This window comes from Pyrus communis, chromosome 17 (assembly GCF_041283825.1).
Source record: "Pyrus communis isolate YQ-2024b chromosome 17, ASM4128382v1, whole genome shotgun sequence".
NCBI lineage: Eukaryota > Viridiplantae > Streptophyta > Magnoliopsida > Rosales > Rosaceae > Pyrus > Pyrus communis.
In genome coordinates, this window is record NC_142581.1 from 11,530,539 (window position 1) to 11,553,351 (window position 22,813).

The window sequence follows — 22,813 nt, forward strand, 5'->3', positions numbered from 1 at the left end:
TCTACAGCTTCTTCAGTCCTCTTCATATGCATACAGACAAAATAACTCTTTCATGTAGGATGTGTATGGTTTAAGCCTTTAATGGTTGTGAAGCAATTAATCACCACTATACCCTAATGCCAAACTTTTCCCCCTTCTTGATTAGAATGCCTATTTTAACTAATGGATAGATGGGTTAACCTACTTATAATAATTTGATAACTAATTGGCCATTCACTGGAGTTGAATTTGAGATCTCTTATTTACAAGTAGAGAGGAATACCGCTAGGTCATAATACTATCTATGTAACTATAATTTATTTTGGAATTAGGGGAATTCTACCGTATCAGTTAAAGCAAAATGGTACTGGAATTACCCATCATTGTATTTACTTTTGGGCTCTATATCTTCATGTTTAATAGTGTTACAACATGATGTTAATATTCATTGTTTGAATTACAAGAAATGTAATTATCGTCAAAGTTTACGGTTCAAAGTCACATAATAATGATAATTAAGGTTTAGTTAATAACAAAAAAATGAGCATTAGTATTATTGTAATAATGTTGGTATTTACATTGTCAAAGTATTTTTAAGGAAATAGTCCTATAATCTATACTAATTAATAAAACCCTCTTTGTCAACCAAAAGAGGGTGAAAGACAACTTAGTCTTCTATCACAAAAAAAAAAATGATGGGAAATAATGTAATTTCACTTGTCCAAATTTTACTGTTTTTTATTGAAGTCTCACCTACAGGTAATGTTAAAATATCTCTAATATTTATAAAAAAAATAAAAAAATAAAAAACCAAAAACAAAAACCTCTCACTCCCCCCATGTTCTCTCTCTCTCTCTCTCTCTCTCTCTCTCTCTATCTCCCCTTCTCATTTTCTAAAAAAATGTGTTCATACACACAAAGTGTGTAGGCAAATGCTAGTACTTTTTAAAATAACAACTAAAAATCATTTTAGACATTTTTTTTGTTATGAATTTAAATAATACATGTTTTTAATTTCTTTCCCACTAAAAATGTTTTATGTGTAACCAGATGTATAAATTAATTCTTGTTTTTATGATAAACAAGTCATGTGACCACTTAAATTTTTTTCTTGGAAGCAATCTTCCATCTTTATTTTAAGGAAAATTAATGAAAAAAGACTTGAAAACTTTGAGTTTTAACGATAAAGACAAAATAAAGGGTAAAGTGAATATTACCAGGTTTGACTTTTTAGTGTAAAAATGTGGTTTTTCGTTAAAGTGAACAATATTGCGGGTTTTTCGTTAAAACTCCCATATTTTTATGGTTGTTGTTACTGACAATCTAAAAAAATCATCATGCACTCTATTATAAAAATGCCAAAAAAAAAAAATTGAATTCAGATGAGTGCATGATTTAGCTAAAATGACTCTTGAGATTTGCGTAACACATAACTTTGGTCCCTGAGATTGAAAATCAATAGAAATGATCCTTGAGAATGTCCACCATCCATTATTTTGGTCATTCCGTTAAAAAAATACATTAAGTGGTCCCGGAGCTCATACCAGAAATTGAGATTTTTGGCCAGAAATTTGAGCAATTTTCAAAACCTCGTAACTTAATCGTTTCTTAACCAAATTCGACCCATAATATATCAAAATGAAGATAGGAAAGTGTAAAATAAGATTATACCTATTTGGAAGCCCAATGGTTAATAGAGATAGTCGAAAAATAGCCTGAAAGGTGACTAATCCGGGGAAACACTGGGAAACTCACCGTAAACTGGGTAAATTTTAAATGTTCATAACTTCTTCAATACCTAACGAAATCGAGTGATTCAAACCAAAAATCATACTTCTTGATGAGACAAAAAGAATGATACCTTTCTTGATGGCTAACTCGTCGTGGTTTAGCCGAAAAATGGCTCGAAATTGGCTAACTCGATGAGACCAAGATAGCCAATTTCAAGCCCGTTTCCTGCCAAACCACGGCGAGTTAGCCGTCAAGAAAGATACCTTCTCTTCTTCTCGTCGAGAAGTATGATTTTTGGTTTGAATTACTCGATTTCATTGAGTATTGAAGAAGTTATGAACATTTAAAGGTTACCCAGTTTCAGGTGAGTTTTCCAATTTTCCTATGGACCAATCACCTTTCAGGCTATTTTTTGGCCAAACCACGGTGGGTTAGCCATCGAGAAAGGTACCATTCTCTTTGTCTCATTGAGAAGTATGATTTTTGTTTTTGAATCACTCGATTTCGTTGAGTATTGAAGAAGTTATGAATGATTAAAGTTTACCCAATTTCCGACGAGTTTTCCAGTTTTATGGCGGACCGGTCACATTTTAGGCTATTTTTCTGCCAAACCACGGTGAGTTAGCCATTGAAAAATGTACCTTCTCTTCATCTCATCGAGAAGTATGATTTTCGTTTTGAATCACTCGATTTCGTTGAGTATTGAAGAAGTTATGAACGTTTAAAGTTTACCAAGTTCCCGGCGAGTTTTCCAGTTTTTCCACTGATCAGTCACCTTTTAGACTATTTTCCGACCATCTCCGGCAACCATTGGGCTTCCAAATAGGTATAATCTTGTTCAATACTTTCCTATCTTCATTTTGATAGATTATGGGTCGAATTTGGTTAAGAAATAATTGAGTTACGAAACTTTGAAAATTGCCCAAACTTCCGGTCAAAAATCTCAATTTTCAGTATAAGCTCCAGGACCACTTAACGGAGTTTTTAACAAAATGACCAAAATAATGGATGATAGACAATATCAGAGATCATTTCTATGGATTTTTAATCTTAGGAACCAAAATTATATGTTATGCAAATCTCAAGAAACATTTTGACTAAAAAAGCCTTTTTGAAATGCCAACAACATCAACACCCGTTTTTATGAAAGGAATAAAATTTGAAGCTAAAATCTCTTACGCAACCCCTTCAAATACAACAAAAAGGAGAACACTTCTTGTTGATGTTGGCATGTTCTATTCCCAAACATAATACCATCTACGCAACTGATGTTGATAAAAACACCATCACCAATCCATGTGGCCTTGGGCTTGGTGTCTTCGATCTCTTCCTTTCCATGTTTCTCCTATCTTCTAATCATCTATATATCCAAAGTTGTGACCGCTGTTTTCCTCTGTGAAGAAAGCCTTCGTCGTTGTGATCCCTCTCTCATTCTGTCAAGAAGAGACTTTGCAATCGCTATATGGCCCACTGCTCAACCTCAGGTCCCACTGTGGTTGTTGTTATTCACATATGAGATTGTGGTTTTGTTGGTTAATGTGATTTGTGCGCTTGACAAAGACTTATGAGAAGGTTACTCGACGTTTGCTAAAGGTAATTTATAATAGTGTCTGTCAACAATTGCAAATCCTTAAAACATAATGCAGTTTTTTCCTCGTTGTGCCTTTATGGTAATTATCCAGCTCATAAGGTTGTCGCCAATGTTCTAAATGTCAACTAGACGGTAATTGAGCGACGAGTAGATGCCTAGCACTTAGCAGCAAAATTGGCTTCTCCTCCTCCCTCTCAATATTTCTCCTCTCTGTTTTTGCTTTTCTCCGTAATTAAATTAAAAGACAAATCCAAAAGAAAAATAAATAACAGTAAATAAGGAAAATGATTGTAGCAAAAGAACTGAGAAATGATTAACCGTCAATTTAGGGCTATTTATTGAGCTTAGACTTTCAGACGCATCCAAATTTCCAAAGCCTTTGGATTTAACAAAAATATAAAAGATGGACCTGCCATTATTTTCTTAATTGACATGAGACTGGTGTTTTGTGATAGCAAAAATTAATTGATTTTACACCATTTACTCTACCTACCACTAATTTGGATTTCTTATGCAATTTGACTCGCAAAAAAAACTATAGCAAAAATTAATTGATTTTACACCATTTACTCTACCTACCACTAATTTGGATTTCTTATGCAATTTGACTCGTAAAAAAAACTAACAACACAGATGAGCCCCAAGTATAAGACGGTTTATATATAATCACTTTTGGCTTTTAATAACTTGAAAACGATATTAACAAATTTATGTGGAAATGCGGAGATGTTTAAATCCATGCACTAACTTATGACCCAAATTAGAGTAGCAAGTTTCGTGACTAATTAATTTATCAGGTATCGATGGGAAAAGTTTAATTTATAAACAAGCTCAATATCCTTTTTAAAAGAGTGGTACTATCCACACACTTATTTTTACCTTTCATATACTGTCTGTTAATTTCTGTCATTTATCTTCAATTCATTCAATCTGACGGTCGAAAATTGAGACGAGTGTTTGCAAGATAAAAAAAAGTGTCAACGAATTTATGTTAGAATAGATGATGATCTGTCATAACACAAGTGAATTGTAACAACTCATAGTGTTCTAGTCGTGTGATAGTTACATTGAAAACTTCTCGAATGAATTAGTTTCTTGGTTTTCTTACATGTATGTAGACCTGGTGATAGTTTTGTGTTTACTTTGTTCGTGTCATTTTCATGACATACACGATATCTTAATGGAGTGTCGTGTCAAACCTATTAAAATGAACGTGTAATATGACCTGACCCGAACTTGATCCATTAAAGAAAATATTTTTCACTTCAATAAATTATCAAATGAAAAACATCATACTACATTAGTATCTACATACCACGTTGTCACTAAATTAATACCTACACTCCCAAAACCCTAAAAATTCAAACGACGATGTAACCAAAGTCAAAGCAAGGAGGATGCAATCACGACTGTTGACATATTTTTTTTTTACATTTTTCACACTTGTAAATTAATTATTATGAATTGTTACAAATTTTCAACTCCACCTAAAAACATTGTTCATGAGGGTTGAGAGGGTTTTAAGAACCCAAATGACAGTGTACCCATCATCAAAGTGTAGAGGATGTGATCACGACGAATTTTTTAGGGTAAATTACATTTTATCCCCTCATGTTTGGGGTCAATTTTAATTCTTTACAATATCTTTTAAACATTTCAATTTCATATATTTACTATCATTTTATTTCAATTTCATATATCCGTTAGAAAATATGTTAAGTGATAACGTGGCAAATAAGGGGTCTCCATTTGTACTGATGTGGTTGCCACGTGACTAAACACTTAATAAAAAATTAAAAATAATTAATTAAAAAAAAGCAAAAGCAAAAAAAAAAAAAAAAAAAAAAAAATCCAAAACCCAGTTCGTCTTCCCCACCCGAGCACACCCCTAACCTAGAATCCCATTCCCCCACCCCTTCTCCCCACTCAAGTACACCCTCATCCAAGTTTTTCGGTTGTGCCGGCCTCATGTCCTTTATCTCAGTCGTCCCCGATTCCTAACGTCCTAGTTCATCTCTGCCAAGCTGCCGTTGAGACTGTCCTCCGCGATGGTACGCTCCGGCCGATTCCCAAGCTCTTCGGCGGAGCGTCCACTCGCGACGAGGCCTCCGAGGCCAATGTCGACGGCGTCACTATCTCTACGGGCATGTGGAGGCTTCGAGATTCAAGTCATAACTCTGATTCCTCATTCCGGTTCACCAGGGCTTCCTTGCCGAAACGCAAGCGATCCGCCGCGACCAACGAGTCCTCCATCAAGTTACTTCAACTCCAGCAACACGCGGATCTAGATCTTTGGTTGACCCCGACCTTGTCTTTCAAACCCAAGCCCAAACTGAAGACCTGATAATCGGGAACCCCATCCATGAACTCAGATGAGTCCGGTGTCACCACGTGCTTCGAGAGTGGGTTCGAAGATCAACACCCATACTCTTACGTCGGTGGACTGAAGAGAAAGCTACTCAACTTGTTCCCCTGAGGAATTTTCCCCTTTGCCAATTTTTTGTTGATAAATCTGACGCAGCTCTATGAAATTGAAATATGGGGTGTGCTCGGGTGGGGAAGACGAATTGGATTTTTTAGATGGGAGAGGAGGTGAAGACAGTGGAGGAGAGTGATGGAATGGGATTCTAGGTTGGGGGTGTGCTTAGGGGGGAGAGAAGGGGTGGTGAAGACGAATTGGGTTTTGGCTATTTTTTTAATTAATTATTTAATTATTTAAAATTTTTATTAAGTGCTTAGCCACGTGGCACAAATGTGGCAGTCATGTTAGCACAAAAGGGGACTCCTTATTTGCCACGTCATCACTTAACGGTTTACTTAACATATTTTCTAACGGATGTATGAAATTGAAATAAAATGATAGTAAATGTATGAAATTAAAATGTTTTCAAGATATTGTAAAGAATTGAAATCGAACCCAAGCCTGAGTGGGTAAAATGTAATTTACCCATTTTTTTAATGTAATTTGATTTTCCCACAAAATACCAAAGCACATCAAAAATTCATAATAACTAATTTTGCAAGTGCGAAAAGTGTGAAAAAATGTGCAAACGCTTGTGATCGCATGTTCTATGCTTTGACAATGGGTATGTTGTCATTCGAGTTTTTAAACCTCCAAACTCTCATGAACAATGTTTTTAGAAAAGTTTAAAATAAATAAAAATACATGATAATTAATGTACAAGTGCGAAAGTAATAAAAATTCATACTAATTAATATACAAGTGTGAAAAATGTAAAATGTAAAAAATAAAAAAATAATAATAATACAAACTTTCGTAATGACAAGCTCTACAACTTTCATGAAAGAGTTAACTCCACACCATAATCCATAAATTATAGATTTATATTTAACCGTCAATTGTCGTTTATGTTTACGCTTTATTCTTCTCACCAAATTTCCTTCTTTTTTTTTAATAGTTACCAAAAGATGAATGGTTCAGATCGTTAATATCATCTTCAGATTTTTACAAGTAACGCCCTTCAATCCAACCGCTTAGCACATTCAGCAGATTGTGTCACTCTTGGCGCGAAGAACCTAGATGCCCGAAGTATCCAAAACAACAAGATCAAAGAAACGGGTAACGCCATCCGATCCAGCCATTTTTAATTTCTGGCCAGTAAACAAAGAAGAACATCGAAGAAAATCGAAGAGGGAGTTTGGAGTGTGATTATTTGGGAAGTGTAAAAACTAAAAATAAAATAATATCACAACCCAGAGTGAAAAGGCATGGCATATTGGCATTTACTGAAGATCAAGTAATAGGGGTGTGTACAATATCAGAAAAGTATTAAAAAATTAAAAGGGTGTGTGGGTAGTAATTTTGGCTGTGTGAATATCACTTCCTTAAAAATTATCGAACCAATTTTTTTTAACGAGTTAAAACAGGTTACTGGTGGGTATCTGTTAAGAACCTGTTATTAACAGATAACTTGATTAGTTAACGTTTTGATCCAAAACTCATTATTTTCGCGTCGAATTAACGGATCGTGTAAGAAATTGATAGGTGCACTCGTATGATCAACTTCCCTTGTAGGGTTTGACACTTTCATGACAGTAAAAAGGCCTTTATATGGGGGCAGATCAATTCTGGCTGCAAGTTTCAGGATGAAAATTTCTGGGAGTAGTATCTCTCCCCTCCTAATCTCTTTACCCTTCCATCCCCTCCTATTCAAACGATTGCGATTACGCCACGTCTACATCTTGTTTTGAATTTTTTTTTATATAAAGAATAAAACAAAAAGAAGAGTGTGAGAGGAAGAGATGGTAATAGGAGGGAAGAGAATCCTACTCGCAATTTCTAAGCTTGGCCAGATAACTTTAACCCTTGAAAAACTGTGACAGTACCACACCACAGATGCTTAACAAAGTACTGATTAATATTAAATAAGGTTTTAATAAATTATAAATGATATACGTAATTTTTTTCTTTTTATAATACGTACTGCTAAGTATATTAAAAAATTAACGGTTAAATTTTGTATATTTGTATCTAATAAATCTTTGCAATGTTACATCTCATATCCTCCAAGGGAGTGGATCTTGTAAGCCTTTTATGCACATTCCCACCTCCAATTAGTACGCGGCCTTTTGGGAGCTCACTGGCTTCGGAATTCATCAGAACTCCGAAGTTAAGCGAGTTCGCACGAGAGTATTCTCAGGATGGGTGACCTATTGGGAAGTTCTCGTGTGAGTTCCTAGAAACAAAACCATGAGGGCGTGGTCAAGGTCCAAAACGAACAATATCGTGCTATAGTAGAGTAGAGCTGGAGATGTGATGAGGATCCGGACCAAGATGTGACATGCATTGATTAAATTATGCATATTGAGTGGTGCATAACATTATAGTGACTCTGAATGAGCTTAATCAAATAAAAACCACATATTTTAAGATAAATGTTGACCTGACATAGGGGATACACTGCCCTCACATGTTTCTCTAATTAAGAAGAAAAAGTTGTGGAACATCATAGGAGGGTTCATTGGTTCAGTGTTTGATTTTGAAGCACGTTTATGTGGGAGCACATGTTGTCTTTTTCACTCGGTAGTTCTGTAACCGTGGATGAGGATCCTCTTCCAATCGTTTTTGTGAGGATCTCGGTGATTATTTTATCGTGTTCATTTATCGTATATTGTACGATCATTTTTCATTAGGTACTATTTGTGTTTAAATCTAAATAAAAATATTCAAAATAATTTATTATCACGCGATATACGATGAACGTACACAATAAAGGGATCGCCGAGATCCTTACAAAAAAGAATCGAATAAAATCCTATTCCCTGTAACCATATCCATATGTGGTCCTGTCTTGGGGTCATTTCAGGAGTTCGGAGGTTCCATTTGATACATAAAATGATTTTCACATTGTTAAATCTTTGCTCCCTAGTACTCATTAAAAATAAAACATTAAACTATTGCGTAAAAATAAATTTGAATCATTAGTGTAAGCAAATAATCTTTTATATTAACCATAATTTTTAGTTCCCTTGAAAATGATCCACCAATGTATATATCATGCTTACTCCTAAAAACTGATTATTTCTGAAGAAAAAGAGGGCAAGTTCCTTAAAATGAAATCTTCAACTAAATCCTAAAAAAAAATCAATGTAGATGCTAGATTGATATGATATCACATTACAAAGGTTCAATATTTGACGGTAAGCCCTTGTGACATTTTGTGGTCCACTCCATATTAACTCAGCTAATTGGTAGTTGGTCCATTCAGTGGTATGACCACCATGATTGCTGCATAATTCATATGTTTCTGCTTCAGTTTCTCCTCAACCACAACCAGATCCTCTATATCCTCCACTGCCACAACAAGCAGATCTGCCATCCTTGAAACCTCACAGTCCAATAGCCAAAAGTAAATTTAAAACCATGAAAGAAATCATAAAATTGTAAAAGGAATAAGCAAATATTGTAAGTAATAGTGATGTTTCTTGCCAGATTTATGTTATCAAATTATGAATCTTTGAACTACACATTTCAAAAAGGAGTTAAAACTAGTCCGTCATCTATATTCAGCCTTGGGGGAGGGGGGGGGGGGGGTTTACATTTCTGTTTAATATAATGGTAAGAGCGTACCATATTTGGAAGGGTTATAGTCAAATATGGTAATTTGGTCTCTAAATTCTTTAGAGTAATAGACAGAGTTCTATTGTGTAGTCTGGCAAGTGTTGATTGTTCTTCAGCACAGTCACTACCCGGTTGGGCCGGTTCAGGATTTCCTGTTTTAATTTTAGGCTTGCAGCCCAATGGTCCCACATTCCGAAATGCAATTTCCTTCCTCATAATTATATATTTCATATACAATAAAGTTCAGTTCATTTAGTTCAAACCAAAATATTAAATATGAACAATCAAAATCCAATTTATATTAGCCAAGTTTCTGATCACAGTTGCTACATTGCCTTTTGTGGGTCGGAGAAGCACCCAAATTATTGGGTGTTCTTGAGTACCCGGTATAATGGGTATTTTAACAGCTAGATCTTGATTGTTAAATTTAAACAAAAATCTAACGGTTAAAATACCTCAAATACTCGGTACTCTAGAGTATCCAAGAAAGTCCCTTAAGAAGCATTTGGGGTTTTAGGAAGAGAAGGTAAAGTATTCATTACTTACAATGTGAACAGGTAAACAGCTTTTAACAGCAACTTCTTGGATTTTTTCCTCACCCAGCTTATGAATGAGTGACTTCTCTACAGCCTTAGTACTGGTTTGGTACTGAGGTGCTTTTATAAAAAGTTGGTATAAAAAAAAAACTGAGCTCAAAAATACGTTTGGTAAACACTTAAAAATAGCTTATTTTCACAGTTTTGGATGAAAAAAAACTGAAAACGTGAAGCAGCAAAAATGAGTTTATTCTCACAGCATAGCAGAAATAGTGTTTTTTCAAAGCACAACAATACCAAACTTGGCTAAATTGAGTTGGAAGACTTATTAGGAAAATCAAAGCACCTTCAGCTAGGTATTAAAAAAAAAAAACCATATTGCACATAATTTATAGTTGATTTCCTAATTGGACTAACTAGATGTCAAATCTCTAAGAGACGGTCTAGTGACTCACTATTAATCAATATCGATATAGTCCTCAACTTAATTAATTAACTTCAAAGCCCATCAAGTGTAGAGTTTATCATAAAAGGATTAGGGAACACATAATAGAACCCTTCATAATACATTGTATTTTATTTTGTCAATCTTCTGATATGGCACGCTAAAATATAAGCAAGATGTCTATTTTGACATGCTATATAGTTGAACAAAAAAAAGGGAGGGTGAAACAAAATAAAAAAGAAAATATTTCAATCACAAGGAACATTTTTTATGTGCACCAGGTTGCAGGTATGGTGGTGTTAAAGCATTTTTCACTCATTTTGGTGAATTTAGATCTAGGGTTTGACTTATGAAAATAGTTGTGAATAGTAACTGACATTACACTTGCTACTCATAATAATTCATTTTATTTTTAATGCATAATTTAATTATTTAATATTAATACATACCGCGCCAAATTAACCAATATAATCTTAATGAATTTTTTTCCACATATTACCACACATCATCTCATTTTTTTATAATTGCACAATGCGTAACGACAACCCAATGATCACAAAAGAAAACATCTTCGGCGGTCGACCATGCGATTCTGGCTTCGACTGGAGATACCATTTTTGTATGCCCACAAAAAATAGGAATGCAAACAATGTAATAAGAATGTAGAAAATAGAAGATTATGTGAAGTTTGGTGTGGAAAAAGAAACAAAATGATTTAGTATTTATAGAAAAATTATATGCAAATGTTGAAACAGAATTTGTGGCGCCGCTCTCCTAGTTGGGTGCGTGTGGCGCATGGGCTGTCGCAAATTTTTTTTGTTTTGTTAAAGGAATGAGGATACGTCAGCCCCAAGAATTTTGGGCTTGGACTCAGAATCAACATAGTGCCATCCATAGCTAATGAGCCTTGTCGACCCAAATACGTGTGGAGGTGTGTGTTTGGGTTGAATTTAAGATCTAGCCATGTCAATTTAATATAAGTAAAAGTGCTCTTAAAGGCAGCTAAGCAAACTGAAGCCTTTCTATCCACGGGTCGCTAAGGCCTGGTTTGGTACTGAGGTGATTTTGAAAAAAGCTGGGAGCTGTTTTTGTGTTTTGTAAACATTCAGCTTCAGTTTTTTTTTATAGTTTTGGGTGAAAAAAAATAAAAAACAAGAAGCTGCAAAACCCAGCTTTGAAAAACCGACTTTTTTTTCACATCTGTTTTATATAAAAGTTTACCAAACACTCTGTTGCTTTATTTCACAGCTGCTTATTCTCACAGCACAGTAGAAGCAGCTTTTTTCAAAGCACAAAAATACCAAACCAACCCTAAGTAAACATAACTAAAAAAAAATACAAATAGAAAATTTCTTGCACATATGTGAAACTGTCATCCGGAGGAAAATAGGAATGACTTCCACAATAGAACGAGCCAAGTAATACCCAATTATTTGTCATTTTACTTTTTCTCTAAGAAATGTAACGGTTGTTTGGAGGAGTTAACTCAAGGAACGGATGGAAACCAATTAGGCTTGTGACATGGTTTGGCACAGAAAATTGGGAATAGCATATCCGAACTCCTTATAATCAAATCAATAATCTTATTCTCTGCTCGAATTATGTACGTAAGATTGAAATTATTATTAGGAAAACTAATGAAAATGATTTGAAAACTTTGAGTTTTAACGATAAAGACAAAATAAAAGGTAAAATGAATAGTACCAAGATTGACTTTTTAGTATAAAAATATGATTTTTCGTTAAAGTGAACAATACCGAGAACTTTTCGTTAAAGTTCCCATTATTATCTTCAAACTAATACAAAGCATTTGTCCGGATTAATGAAGATCTAGTCTGATCATTCAAATTCAGACAAACACTGTTACAACACGTGTTTATTTAGATTTATATATAAAGCTAATACTGTGCTTAATACTTAATTAGTTTCAAGTAGAGTTTTCAGATTGTAACCCGCAGTGGAATTCGGAGTCCCAATCCAGAGTTGCTTGGCAAGCTGCTCGTATGTCCTTTCAGTTGGATGAAAAGGATCAAAGAAGACATATTCACTAACATTTTGACATGAAGAGTAACCTCCCTTCGCTCCACAGCTCAAATGTCCTCGATATGGACCACGGCCGCAGCATGCTGCCTTTCCTTACGCAAAACCTTTGCCAAGTACAATACCACAATTAATTAATTAATAATATGAAATTATGAATGAAACATCAGAGTAAACCGTGCATATATACACAAAATAGCACTTTGAAAAAGTCGTCATGCACTTCTTAAGAGCAATTTCTCCTTGTGTATAATAAGGTAGCAGTGCACGATCGCCTTTTAGAGTTGCAATAACAACTTTGGCAAAAGATTATGAACATTGTTATATATACCATATTTGGAAGGGTGATCTATTCTTCGTTTCAGAAACTCATAAGCTTCAATGAGTGAGTATCGAAATCCCTTGAGTTCATTCTCTAGCTTTTGCAGGGTTTTGAGAAGTGCTTTATCGTGGAGTACCACATATGGTGTAATTTCCTCAAAGCAAGCACCATTTTTATTTTCAAGTGCTCTTCCGTATGGAATACAAGCAGCAGGCCACATGCCAAGAAACCCAAAATTTCTTCCTCCATTCCTGTATATTTCCTAACACATCAAAATTCTAAATTATTAATACTTTATAGGAAAAATATATCTTGTCAAATTAACTGTATTTATTTCTTTTTTCGGTACTAAAATTTACTTTGATCGCTGAAGTTATGTTGCCTATCACCAGTCCTACATATTTCTCAGGGGAGTAGGAACGAAGCACACTGGAATTTTTCTCAAAAGGGACAATGTAATCGTTGCTTCCGAAGGCAAACAAGTAAACAGCTCTTGATAGCAGAGTTGCGGCTTCATCATGCCCTAGTTCCTGTCTCAATGACTTTCTAACGCTTTCTAAATTTGACAGTTGAGAAGGAAGGTCTATCACCTGAAAGGAGGTTACAGAACAATGAATTCCATCGTGAAGAGAAATATTTGATGTATGATATATGTAAAATAAATGTAATAATTCTCATATGACCTATGGGATTTTATTTTTATGAATTGTGGTGCTTTAAGAATAATAAGCTATAAAGTAAATATTTTTAAGAGGGTTATCAGCGGGAGAAGGAATGTTGCATCGTCTAGTAAATTTTAATGTAAAGTTGTTGCAGCTGTATACAATGACTAAAATGGATGGGTTGTTCAAAATTTCATGTACTGGACATTTTAGCAAAAAAGAAGAGTTGCATTTATGGTGGTGGGTGGTGACGACGATGGTGGTTAGGAGTTGCGGTAATGGAAATAGTGGTGGCGGGTCAGTGGGGGGATGGTAGGGGTATTGGTGCGGGTGACGGTGGTGCTGGCGGCAGTGGTAGGCTGGTGGAGCTGTATAGGTAGCAATGGTGGTGGGAATGTTGGCTGTGGCGCGACTAAGTTCAAGCACTGGCAGACGTGGTGAATGTGGTGGTGGCGGTGAGGGTTTTGTTGGCGCATTGGTGGTGGGAGTGGTGGCGGCAGTGGTGGGCTGGTGGAGGTGTATAGGTAGCAATGGTGGCGGGTATGTTGGCTGTGGCAACTAAGTTGAGGCACTGGCAGAGGTGGTGAAAATGGTGGCGGCGTTGGTGGTGGGAGTGGTGGTGGCGATGGTGGTCTGGGGTTGTTGGCAGTGGCGGCTAATCAAGGTGGGGGATGGTCGCGTTGCTCCCCAAGGGATAGTGTGCAAAAATGCGAAAGAAAGACAAGCAACTGGTACAAAAATTGAAATGATTCATTAAGGAACAGTGTTCAAGATACCAATGTGATTTTTGAACGATCTATGAAGGAAAGGGCATTAAGAAGAAAGCGCGGGGCTTCATTCTTGTAAACTCGAAGAAGGAAAAATTGGAACTTCAAGAAGAAGAAGATAGGAAGCAAGAGGGCTCAAAGTGGCATCGTCAGAACACAAAGAACAAGAAAAATAGAGAAAATATCTCTCTAATATCAATAAAAAAAGAAAAAGAAAAAGGAACCAATAGAGACCACCAATAGTTTACTTTAACCTGCCCGCTGACGACATCGGGGGCATCGATGCTTATGGAAGCAAGATCAGCAGTAATGTTTAGGGTACGGTGCTGTTTCTTGCCAAAGTCAGCCATAGACTTGGCCCTCAGCACATCATCCACTGTGCTCAGCCGTATGGGAATCGTTCCTCTCGGACATCTCGTCCTGTTTCCATGCCACATTTGCTGCAGTGCAACCTTAATCACATTCATCTTCTTCGTTGCTACTGCTCTTGGCCATTCCGGTGCCTTCCTCTGCAGTTATATACGTACATAAATGTGATTAAGGCCATTCCGGTGCCTTCCTCTGCAGTTATATACGTACATAAATGTGATTAACTCAACAAATTAATACTAATATATCAGCACCAAACCCTAGCTAGGTCATGATTAACACAACATTTCAATTCTATGATACCATTTAACTTACATAACAAACTGTTTTTCTTTTGATACAAGCGATTTTTACACAAATTCATCTAAACTACAAGGAATGCATATTTGTTTTACACTAAATCCACTAAATTACAGAAGAACAATTCGAACTTGAGTACAAAATGAAATCATAACTACTCTAGCTAATTACTTTTACCTCAATACATAAATTAAAAGTTCCTTAACGAACTTGATGCTAAAGTAAAATGAACTTACATCACATCTTGTAATGGTATCGGGGGGAAAAACTGGGGATACTGGATAAATAGAAAATGGCGTATCGAAGAAAGCAAGGAAAGTTGAAAACCAATGCATAGTTACAAATCAGTTTTCCTTGAGAACAAAAAACAAACACCTAGTGTGCAAGTCTGAAAGTTGAAAACCAAGCTCTGATGCTTCACTTGATGATTAAACCTTGATGGTGGTGAGCGCAGATACCAGAGAGGCGCACTGCGTTACCTGTTTCTCTTATAAGTAGAATCGAAGAAAGCAAGACAGTAATTCATTAAAAATCATCTTACTAGTCACAACACAGTGATGATTTGCAGACAAATATGGGAGGACTTGCCTACCATTGGACAATTATAACTAAACCGAACCTATCATAATGAAATTGTCTATCCCTCCTAAACACTAAACCCTCTATGCTAACAAACAAATAGACTTCAAATGCAAAATCTTTACATTCCATTTTGGGCACTCAAAATCATGACCCATACGGCTCCACCTTATCACCTCCGTAAGCATAAACACTGTAGCCATACCCGCATCGAACCAGCATCATACCACTTCCCATATGTATCTGAGCCCAAATCGGATCGGCTTCGGTTGTATCCCCCATACCTATCATCTAAATAGGAGCCGTTAGAGCCACCGCCGTGATCGAATTTCAGAGAATTCTCATATACAGAACACATACATGAGCATATTGGAACAAGCTTTGGGATTTTTACCTTACAGAAGAAGTTGCGAACTTGGGTGCACAGTTGACGGAAGGGAGGACGAGTTTGCGAGGAACTCGTTGGGTTTGCAATTAGAGATGGTTTTGTTTCTGATTCCGAAAAGGTTGAATTGGACTCGGCTATGCAAAGGTGGAAGCGTTTGGAAATTTTTGAAGAGGAACAGAGAAGCTGCAAGAGAGAAATGAAAATGAGGAGGGAGAGCTAACACACTCTCTTTGAAAATAGGGAGTTAGAGATTTTGGGCGCCATGCCAAAATTTTGGCAGCCCTCCAAATTTTTAATCTCCCGCCTCCTCCAAATGTTTTCAATTATGAAGATAAAAACATTCACCACGGACCAAAGGCGTGGTGAATTCACAAAAGACGATGTGGTAGTTTGAAGTAACCACTATGAGCATATCTTGTGGTAATTATGATATTTCATCACGGATATAAATGTCCGTTGTAGATTATTCGTTTTTAACAACGGGTCAAAATTTGACTATGGTGGATTAATGTTATCTACCACGAGTTAAACTTGGCCATGGTAATTGAATAGTTTTTACCATGAGCTATATATGCCCGTGATAGAATTGACGTGGTAGATAAACTGTTTTGTTCTAGTGTTCCCTTGGCTCTACATGGTTGTCGATGTGTGGATCTCTCACATGTGACCCACTAATTCGATCCCATGTGAGGGGCGTGTTGAAATATCCCACATCGACTGTATCTCTGTGAAAATAAGAGTTTAAATATGCTTAATGCCACTCCAACTAATACTGAGGCCTTTTGTGATAAAACTCCACACCTGACGGATTTTGATGGTGGTAATTACCAAGTTGAGGACAATATCTGTGTTGTTGAAAATGGGTATTTGACCCGTCTCTTTGATAATTCTATAGCTTCTAGTCACGCCCAACATTTTTCTCTTTACTTTTTATTTTTATGTTTGATTTTATGAACAAACGATATTATCTAGACTTAGGGGGTGGGGGAGTGGTTCAAATTTGCTAGCAAACGATATTATCCTCACAATGGGCTATGAATAATGTGGTTCAAATCTGCATTTGACAAGAATCAAACTTAATACCTCTCACTTACAAGTAAAGAGAAATATCATCTTTTTCGTAATATTAAGTGACATTTTCCTCTTCACTCCTTCTTGACTAGGGCTAGGCATGGGCCGGACTGGGCCCAATTTTGAAGAGACTGGACCGGACCCAGATTTAAAAGAATGGGCTGAGCCGAGCTAGGTACAACAAATTCTAATTCAAGAACAGGACCTAATCTGGCCCGTTTCAAACGGGCCGGTTCGGGCAGGGTCCATGGGTCTTCTCTTTTTTTTTTTTTTTTTTTTTTTTTTTTTTCTTCTCTCTTCTTCGTTTGCTCTCTCAAATCTCGATCTTTCCAGGAGATGTCGGTGATGTCCTCTCCGCTCTCGCCTTCAAGCTCAGATCCTCCGTGTCGCCAATGAGATCGAGACCTGCTAAAGATTTTTAAGATTTGTTGGGGTTTTTTCAAAATTCCCAATACAACCAATTACCGAAAATCTCAAAATTCAATATAACCCAGTTGATATCCTTAGGAAAAACCTTCAAAGCAACAAACTTTAATAAAAAATTGAATTTTAGACAACCCACCCAGATGACTAAATTCCTAAGATTGCATTACAATATAACCCAATTGATCAAAATCCAAAATTTAACAATATACCACAATTTAGCTCCAAAGCAATGATTGCATGCATCAGAAAAAAAATAACAAATTCCTTCTCTGGAATTATTATTTTTTACTTAGAATCCCCACAAACAACTTAAAATTAAGAAACAAACTAGAGAGATAGCACCAATGGAAGACCTCAATAACTGGGTAAGCTTCGAACTTTTTCTCCTAGTCGGCGAGGACGCCAATCTCCTTCTCTGTGAGGCTGTCGAGGGAGGCGGTGCTATCCTTATCCTTCTTGATCATCTTTGCCAAAGCCTTGCTGGTGTCCTTGCAGCTAATATCGCGTCTGCACTGACGAAGAAGCCGAAGTCATGACGATGAACGGTGGTAGTTGGAGTCCACATAGAGACCTTCAGATTGATGCTTGAATGGGGGATTCGAGATTGAGAGAAGAGTCCACTGACTTAGGAAATATCGATGATTCGATAGTGGGGAGAGAGACCGAGAGTAAGATTTGTTTTAAATCAATGGTGGAGATTTAATCTCCATATAATGGACGGTACCAACGGTCCTGGTCGGTGGTCCTTTTTTTTTTTCTTCAGAAATTTGGATTCGGCCCGCCCCGCCAATTACATGGACTCGCCCCGGCTCGCCCCATTTTGAGTTTACAAAATCTGTACCAGCCCCGAACTAACTGAACCCGGCCCACCCTGCAGGTCCTAGGCCCATTTGTCTAGCCCTACTCTTGACAGCCCTAAAAATTAATAAATTTTATTTAATTCTGATTATGTCCTTGAATGAAAAGACAATAAAGGATAAATTTCCCACCCAATCACTCTTGCCAAAACCAAACCCTAAAAACATGTAAATTAAAACCTCTTCCCACCTAGCACTCACGCCAAAAGCCTCAAAAAACCCAACTCCATCATCTTCCAAGTTTTTTTGATGCATTGATACATATATTTGAAGAATGAACAACGAAGACGTGGCAATCTAGAAGAGGCATGGAACCATTTTTTAAAAGATTTAATCGTGCTCTATAATTTGAGATTTTTTGGTATCGTGAAATGTTCGGCAGATCGGGACCAACCGAACACAGAACTAAAGTTGTTTTCTTTAATTTATATTCGGCAAGAATTTTACCGAATATTACTTGATAAGTTTGGTGCTGTGTACCCAAAATTTCTTGTTAGTTTGGTTAGATAGTTCCGAACACTGGGTTTTCTCTTTTAGGAACAAACTACTCTCGAAGAAATTTGTATTAGGTGGTAAGTTAAATACATGCTTAATGTACATGTATGGTGAGAAAATATGGTCTAATTGCTATATTAATTACATAGGACGGATATGTGGCACTAATTTTTTTTTTTGCACAACTTTTGACACACATTTGTGTGGACCCCACTCCGTAATGTTTTTAATAATTCAAACCGTCTCTCTTTTAGGATATCATTCATACGTCATCAATGAAAAAACTTAGACAAATCCAATACTATTAAGACATTCATTCGCAGTAACAAAAGTAAACGAATACGGTTCTACAAAGAAAACCTGAAACTCTTAATCCAACGGTCATATGGTTTCAAAATTGAGTGATTTTTGACAGACATGATCTTTGAGGGAAGATCTAAAAGATAGACAGTTTGGATCGTTGAAATACATTACGAAGCGCCCCAAAAAAACATGTGTAAAAAATTATGTAAAAAAATTAGTACCATGGATCTGTCCCCCTAATTACACATAAGAGTTACAAAATAAATAATACTATTTTGTAGACAAATAGTTTCAAAATCATAATCAATGCACTGCTAATGCACATGAGAAATTGGGTAAGAAAATCTCGAAAAATAAGCTCAAGTCAAGAATTTGGTTCTTTTTCCAGTTTTATACTTCCTTATGGTGCTCATGATTTATTGGTACTTGTTTCCAAAAATACAATTACCACCTCTTTACAATAATAGCACTCTAAATCATAAGATTCCAGCGAACTATAATTATGTTGAACTCGCTCATACTCACTTAATCTCTAAGTATGGAATGATCTCATATAGTGGCGGATCCAGAATTTTAAACTAAAGGGATCCCAATAATAAAGGTAAAAAAATTTATAGATAAAAATAACATTAAAAAGTTAAATTATAATACATTTTCTTCATGAATCATACGCAAACAACATTATAAACTATAAAATTCTAATTCAAGCATCTACGATGATGTTTCATAGTCTGAAAATGTTCCATTTGCAAATATGCTCTTTGCTTGAAAAACATTTCCATGTTTCTTATCTCTACACTACACATTAGAATACCAAAAATTCTTATTTGACTCTTGAACCAAATGGTGGTGGTGTGGATATTTGAAACAAATTGAGATTTGATATTCGAGTAAAATTAAAATATGAGTTTGGGTGGGATTTTTGGATTTTAGGGTTTTGAGAATTGGGAAATTGAGGATTGGATATGCGAAAATTGGGGGTTTTAGGTTTTGGATGGGGACAGGGATGAGTAAGGTATGGGGATTTGGGAAGAGTGACGGGGGTCTTCGGGACTTAAAACAAAAAGGAAGCAAACGACAGCGTTTTGCCATTGTGTAATGTTTTTTTTTAATTTTTTAAAAAAGGTTTCAATCAGTTGGCTAAAACGTGCGTCTCGGGCCAAGGCTTAAAAGGGCAAAATTTTATTTCTTCCTCCACACTTTGTCTTCCCCATGAGGATGCCATTGCTGCAGCTGCACAACCTTCATTCGAGTACGAGGGTCCCTGAAAAATTTCAAGCAACGATTCAAGGGTCTTCGAGGGGTCTTGGGAGGTCCCTCTGTGGATCCACCACTGATCTCATATGAACTTGTATGACTCAACTAATTAATTGATTAATGACTCAATGCGATCGAGCCTTTATCTAGATGTGGAAGTGATTTTTCTTCATAATAGTTGTTGATAAGACCCAATTCTCAGAAACCCTATTTAACCTGCAAGTAGCACAAGAATGACTACGGAAGAAGAGGGAAGGAAGAGAGGAGGCAAAGCTCCAATATCTTTTTGTATTGATTTGTATTGTGTAAAACTGATTTGCCTTCATTTCTAGGAGCTACGCTCCTTTTATACAAAGTCACCATCCTTTTAAATGCCAGCTGGCATATTAATTAATTCCCAGCATAAAACCTAAATTATATTTTTTCTCTTCAATTCAAAAGGAAAGATTGTTCTCTTTCTCCTTAATTGAACTGTCACAACCATATTTCTGAATGATCACATCCCATCAAATACTATTTCCATTCAAATAAAATAATTCAATTTAGTTTGAAACCTTTACAAACCCATCAAATAATTACTTTACTCTAAAGTAGGAAGGGAAATCGCACTATTCATATGAACAGTGTTTTGTAAGACATTTCAGTTTATTTACAAGACTGCCACAGCCTCTCTATGCCGCTAATCTTGATTTACAGGTGTTGATGATCGTGGGAAAGGAAGAACAATGGTAAAGCCGGCCTTTTCCATTCCCTTCTCAAACCCTCCTTGCCTCTTCCATCTCGCAGACCCCGCGAGAACGACGCAAACGGTCTTGCCTCTGTCCTATCCTCCTCTCGCCGCCGTCTCCCTTCTCTCGCTAATGTCGTCTTACTCCACCTTTTGCGTCAGGAAGGCCCATGCGTGGTTTTTTGGGGTGGGGATTTCAGATTTCAAAGGGGGAGAGAGGCTGTGCTTCGTTTCGATCGGGCCAAGCCTCCATGATTCGATCAGATCGAGGTGATGGGGGCAACGCGAGGGGTTGAGGTGGCGTCGGGAAGGTATGTCGCTTTTTTCTTCCCCTTGCTGATGCATAAACCCATCAGTTCCTCTGTAATTCGTTTAGGTTTTTCATTATTCTTTTTCGATTTGTTTTGTCAAAATTGAAATGGAATTTTTTGGCTGGATTTTGTGTTAGGTTGCGAGAGGGTTCTGTTTAGGGTTTTCTCTCCGTCCCACTCCCTCTCTGCTTCTCTTATTCAGTTTGACGTAGTTTTGCAATTTAGGATTCAGTGCATTTCAATCTTTTTTACTGGAATATACGTACATATAAATGTATAAATTTGTTCAATTTTTCTGTACACAGGGCTGGGTTAATTTGATTCTTGACCTATGGTTGGATATTATATTACAATTGTGGGTTCTATTTTCAGGGGTGGATGAAAAGAGACACCTATCAGAGCTTCCAACAACTCAAAGGTCAGTGATTCTTCCTTCTCCTCTCTAATCCTCTTTCTGCTATTTCAATTTGTAGGATTTAATTTAGGGTTTTAAGTTGGAAACTTTAATTTAACATTTTCAGTTGCAGAGCTTGGTGTATACAACAGTTAGGGTTGTTGATTTTGATTGCTGGTCTACTAAATATTTTATAACATGTAAACAAGGAGTAGATACTTTGTATGCCATGGATAGGGAATGGATACATAATTAGATCAATTGATGGGTGCCTTTGTTTTATATATCTACATCCAGCAATACCTGGTATTCTGTGTTTTGTTGTTTTAGCTCTGTGTCTTGATCAATTTCATGTTGTTACTGTCTCTTTAATTTTTTTTAAACGTTATTCCAACGGTCCTACAAAGATATTCATAACTGGAATGAATAAGCAAACTGATGAATTCAACTGTGAGTTTAAATGATTGAGAGATTCTGGTGGTTATTGGATTGCTTAGGGAACGTAATTGTTGCCTCTGTTGCCATTTTGGTAGTCATATATGTACAGGTCAATTTCGTCAATTTTGCAGATTGTGATGGATGAACACTAGCATCCCAATGGAATCCCCGGCAACGGCGCCAAAATTTGATGCGAGATTTACTTGACACTCAAATTAAACCCTCGTTTGACAATTGTAGTAGAATGAATAAGTGAGGGATCGTTCTAGACCGGGGATTAGGAGGGCTTGCTAAAACCTTCTAAATTGACTTAAAAACATAAAAACTAAATTAAAATACTCTTAACAAGACTACTATGACTCAGAATGGCTTTGAAAAACTCAAATTGTCTAAAACAATCAAATTGACTCAAATAGAAGCTAGAACTTGATTTAGACGAATTTGCAAATGTTTATGACTCCAAAAGCTTAAAGATACAAAAATAAAACAAATACGAATGATTAAAACTTAACAAAATAGAGGGGGGAATTGTGTTTGGACGATATTAAATTAAAAAGACAGAATATAATTAAAGGCAAAATGTAAATATGAATGTGATGAAAATATGGATGATGGAATAGCCAAGGGGTTCTTCTCCACACATGTTACACTTGCAAACAAAATTGATTCTCAGTTGGTCTTTCGATAAGTTGTGAAACTCAATGCTCCAAGTTAATTAGATCCGCTTAGATTAACTTTCAGAT

The 22,813-nt window shown here is 36.3% G+C and overlaps 1 protein-coding gene, 2 long non-coding RNA genes and 1 pseudogene across 4 annotated transcripts; 2 read left to right on the forward strand and 2 right to left on the reverse strand.

The window, feature by feature from the left end:
• The first annotated feature begins 4,833 nt into the window (after window positions 1–4,833).
• LOC137709070 (LOB domain-containing protein 37-like) lies at window positions 4,834–5,777 on the forward strand (annotated as a pseudogene).
• Window positions 5,778–12,235: 6,458 nt separating this feature from the next.
• Window positions 12,236–16,150, reverse strand: LOC137709069 (GDSL esterase/lipase 3-like). 2 transcript variants are annotated; one of them, XM_088688740.1, is made up of 5 exons: window positions 15,200–16,148; window positions 14,410–14,664; window positions 13,086–13,316; window positions 12,736–12,988; window positions 12,236–12,511 (listed from the first exon to the last, which is right to left on the reverse strand). In XM_088688740.1, exons 2-5 carry the CDS (start codon window positions 14,620–14,622, stop codon window positions 12,501–12,503), a joined length of 708 nt encoding a protein of 235 aa, XP_088544866.1. In that variant the 5' UTR covers window positions 14,623–14,664; window positions 15,200–16,148; the 3' UTR covers window positions 12,236–12,500. The 2 variants fall into 2 exon arrangements, with proteins under 2 accessions (XP_088544866.1, XP_088544865.1); XM_088688739.1 differs by lacking the exon at window positions 12,236–12,511 and having other exon boundaries at window positions 12,630–12,988; window positions 15,200–16,150.
• Window positions 16,151–16,807: 657 nt separating this feature from the next.
• Window positions 16,808–17,994, reverse strand: LOC148689470 (uncharacterized). The gene is made up of 2 exons (XR_015958271.1): window positions 17,642–17,994; window positions 16,808–17,267 (listed from the first exon to the last, which is right to left on the reverse strand). It is a non-coding gene; the product is annotated as an uncharacterized LOC148689470 (long non-coding RNA).
• Window positions 17,995–20,783: 2,789 nt separating this feature from the next.
• Window positions 20,784–22,242, forward strand: LOC148689471 (uncharacterized). Its single transcript, XR_015958652.1, has 3 exons — window positions 20,784–21,238; window positions 21,611–21,656; window positions 22,202–22,242. It is a non-coding gene; the product is annotated as an uncharacterized LOC148689471 (long non-coding RNA).
• Window positions 22,243–22,813: the final 571 nt, after the last annotated feature.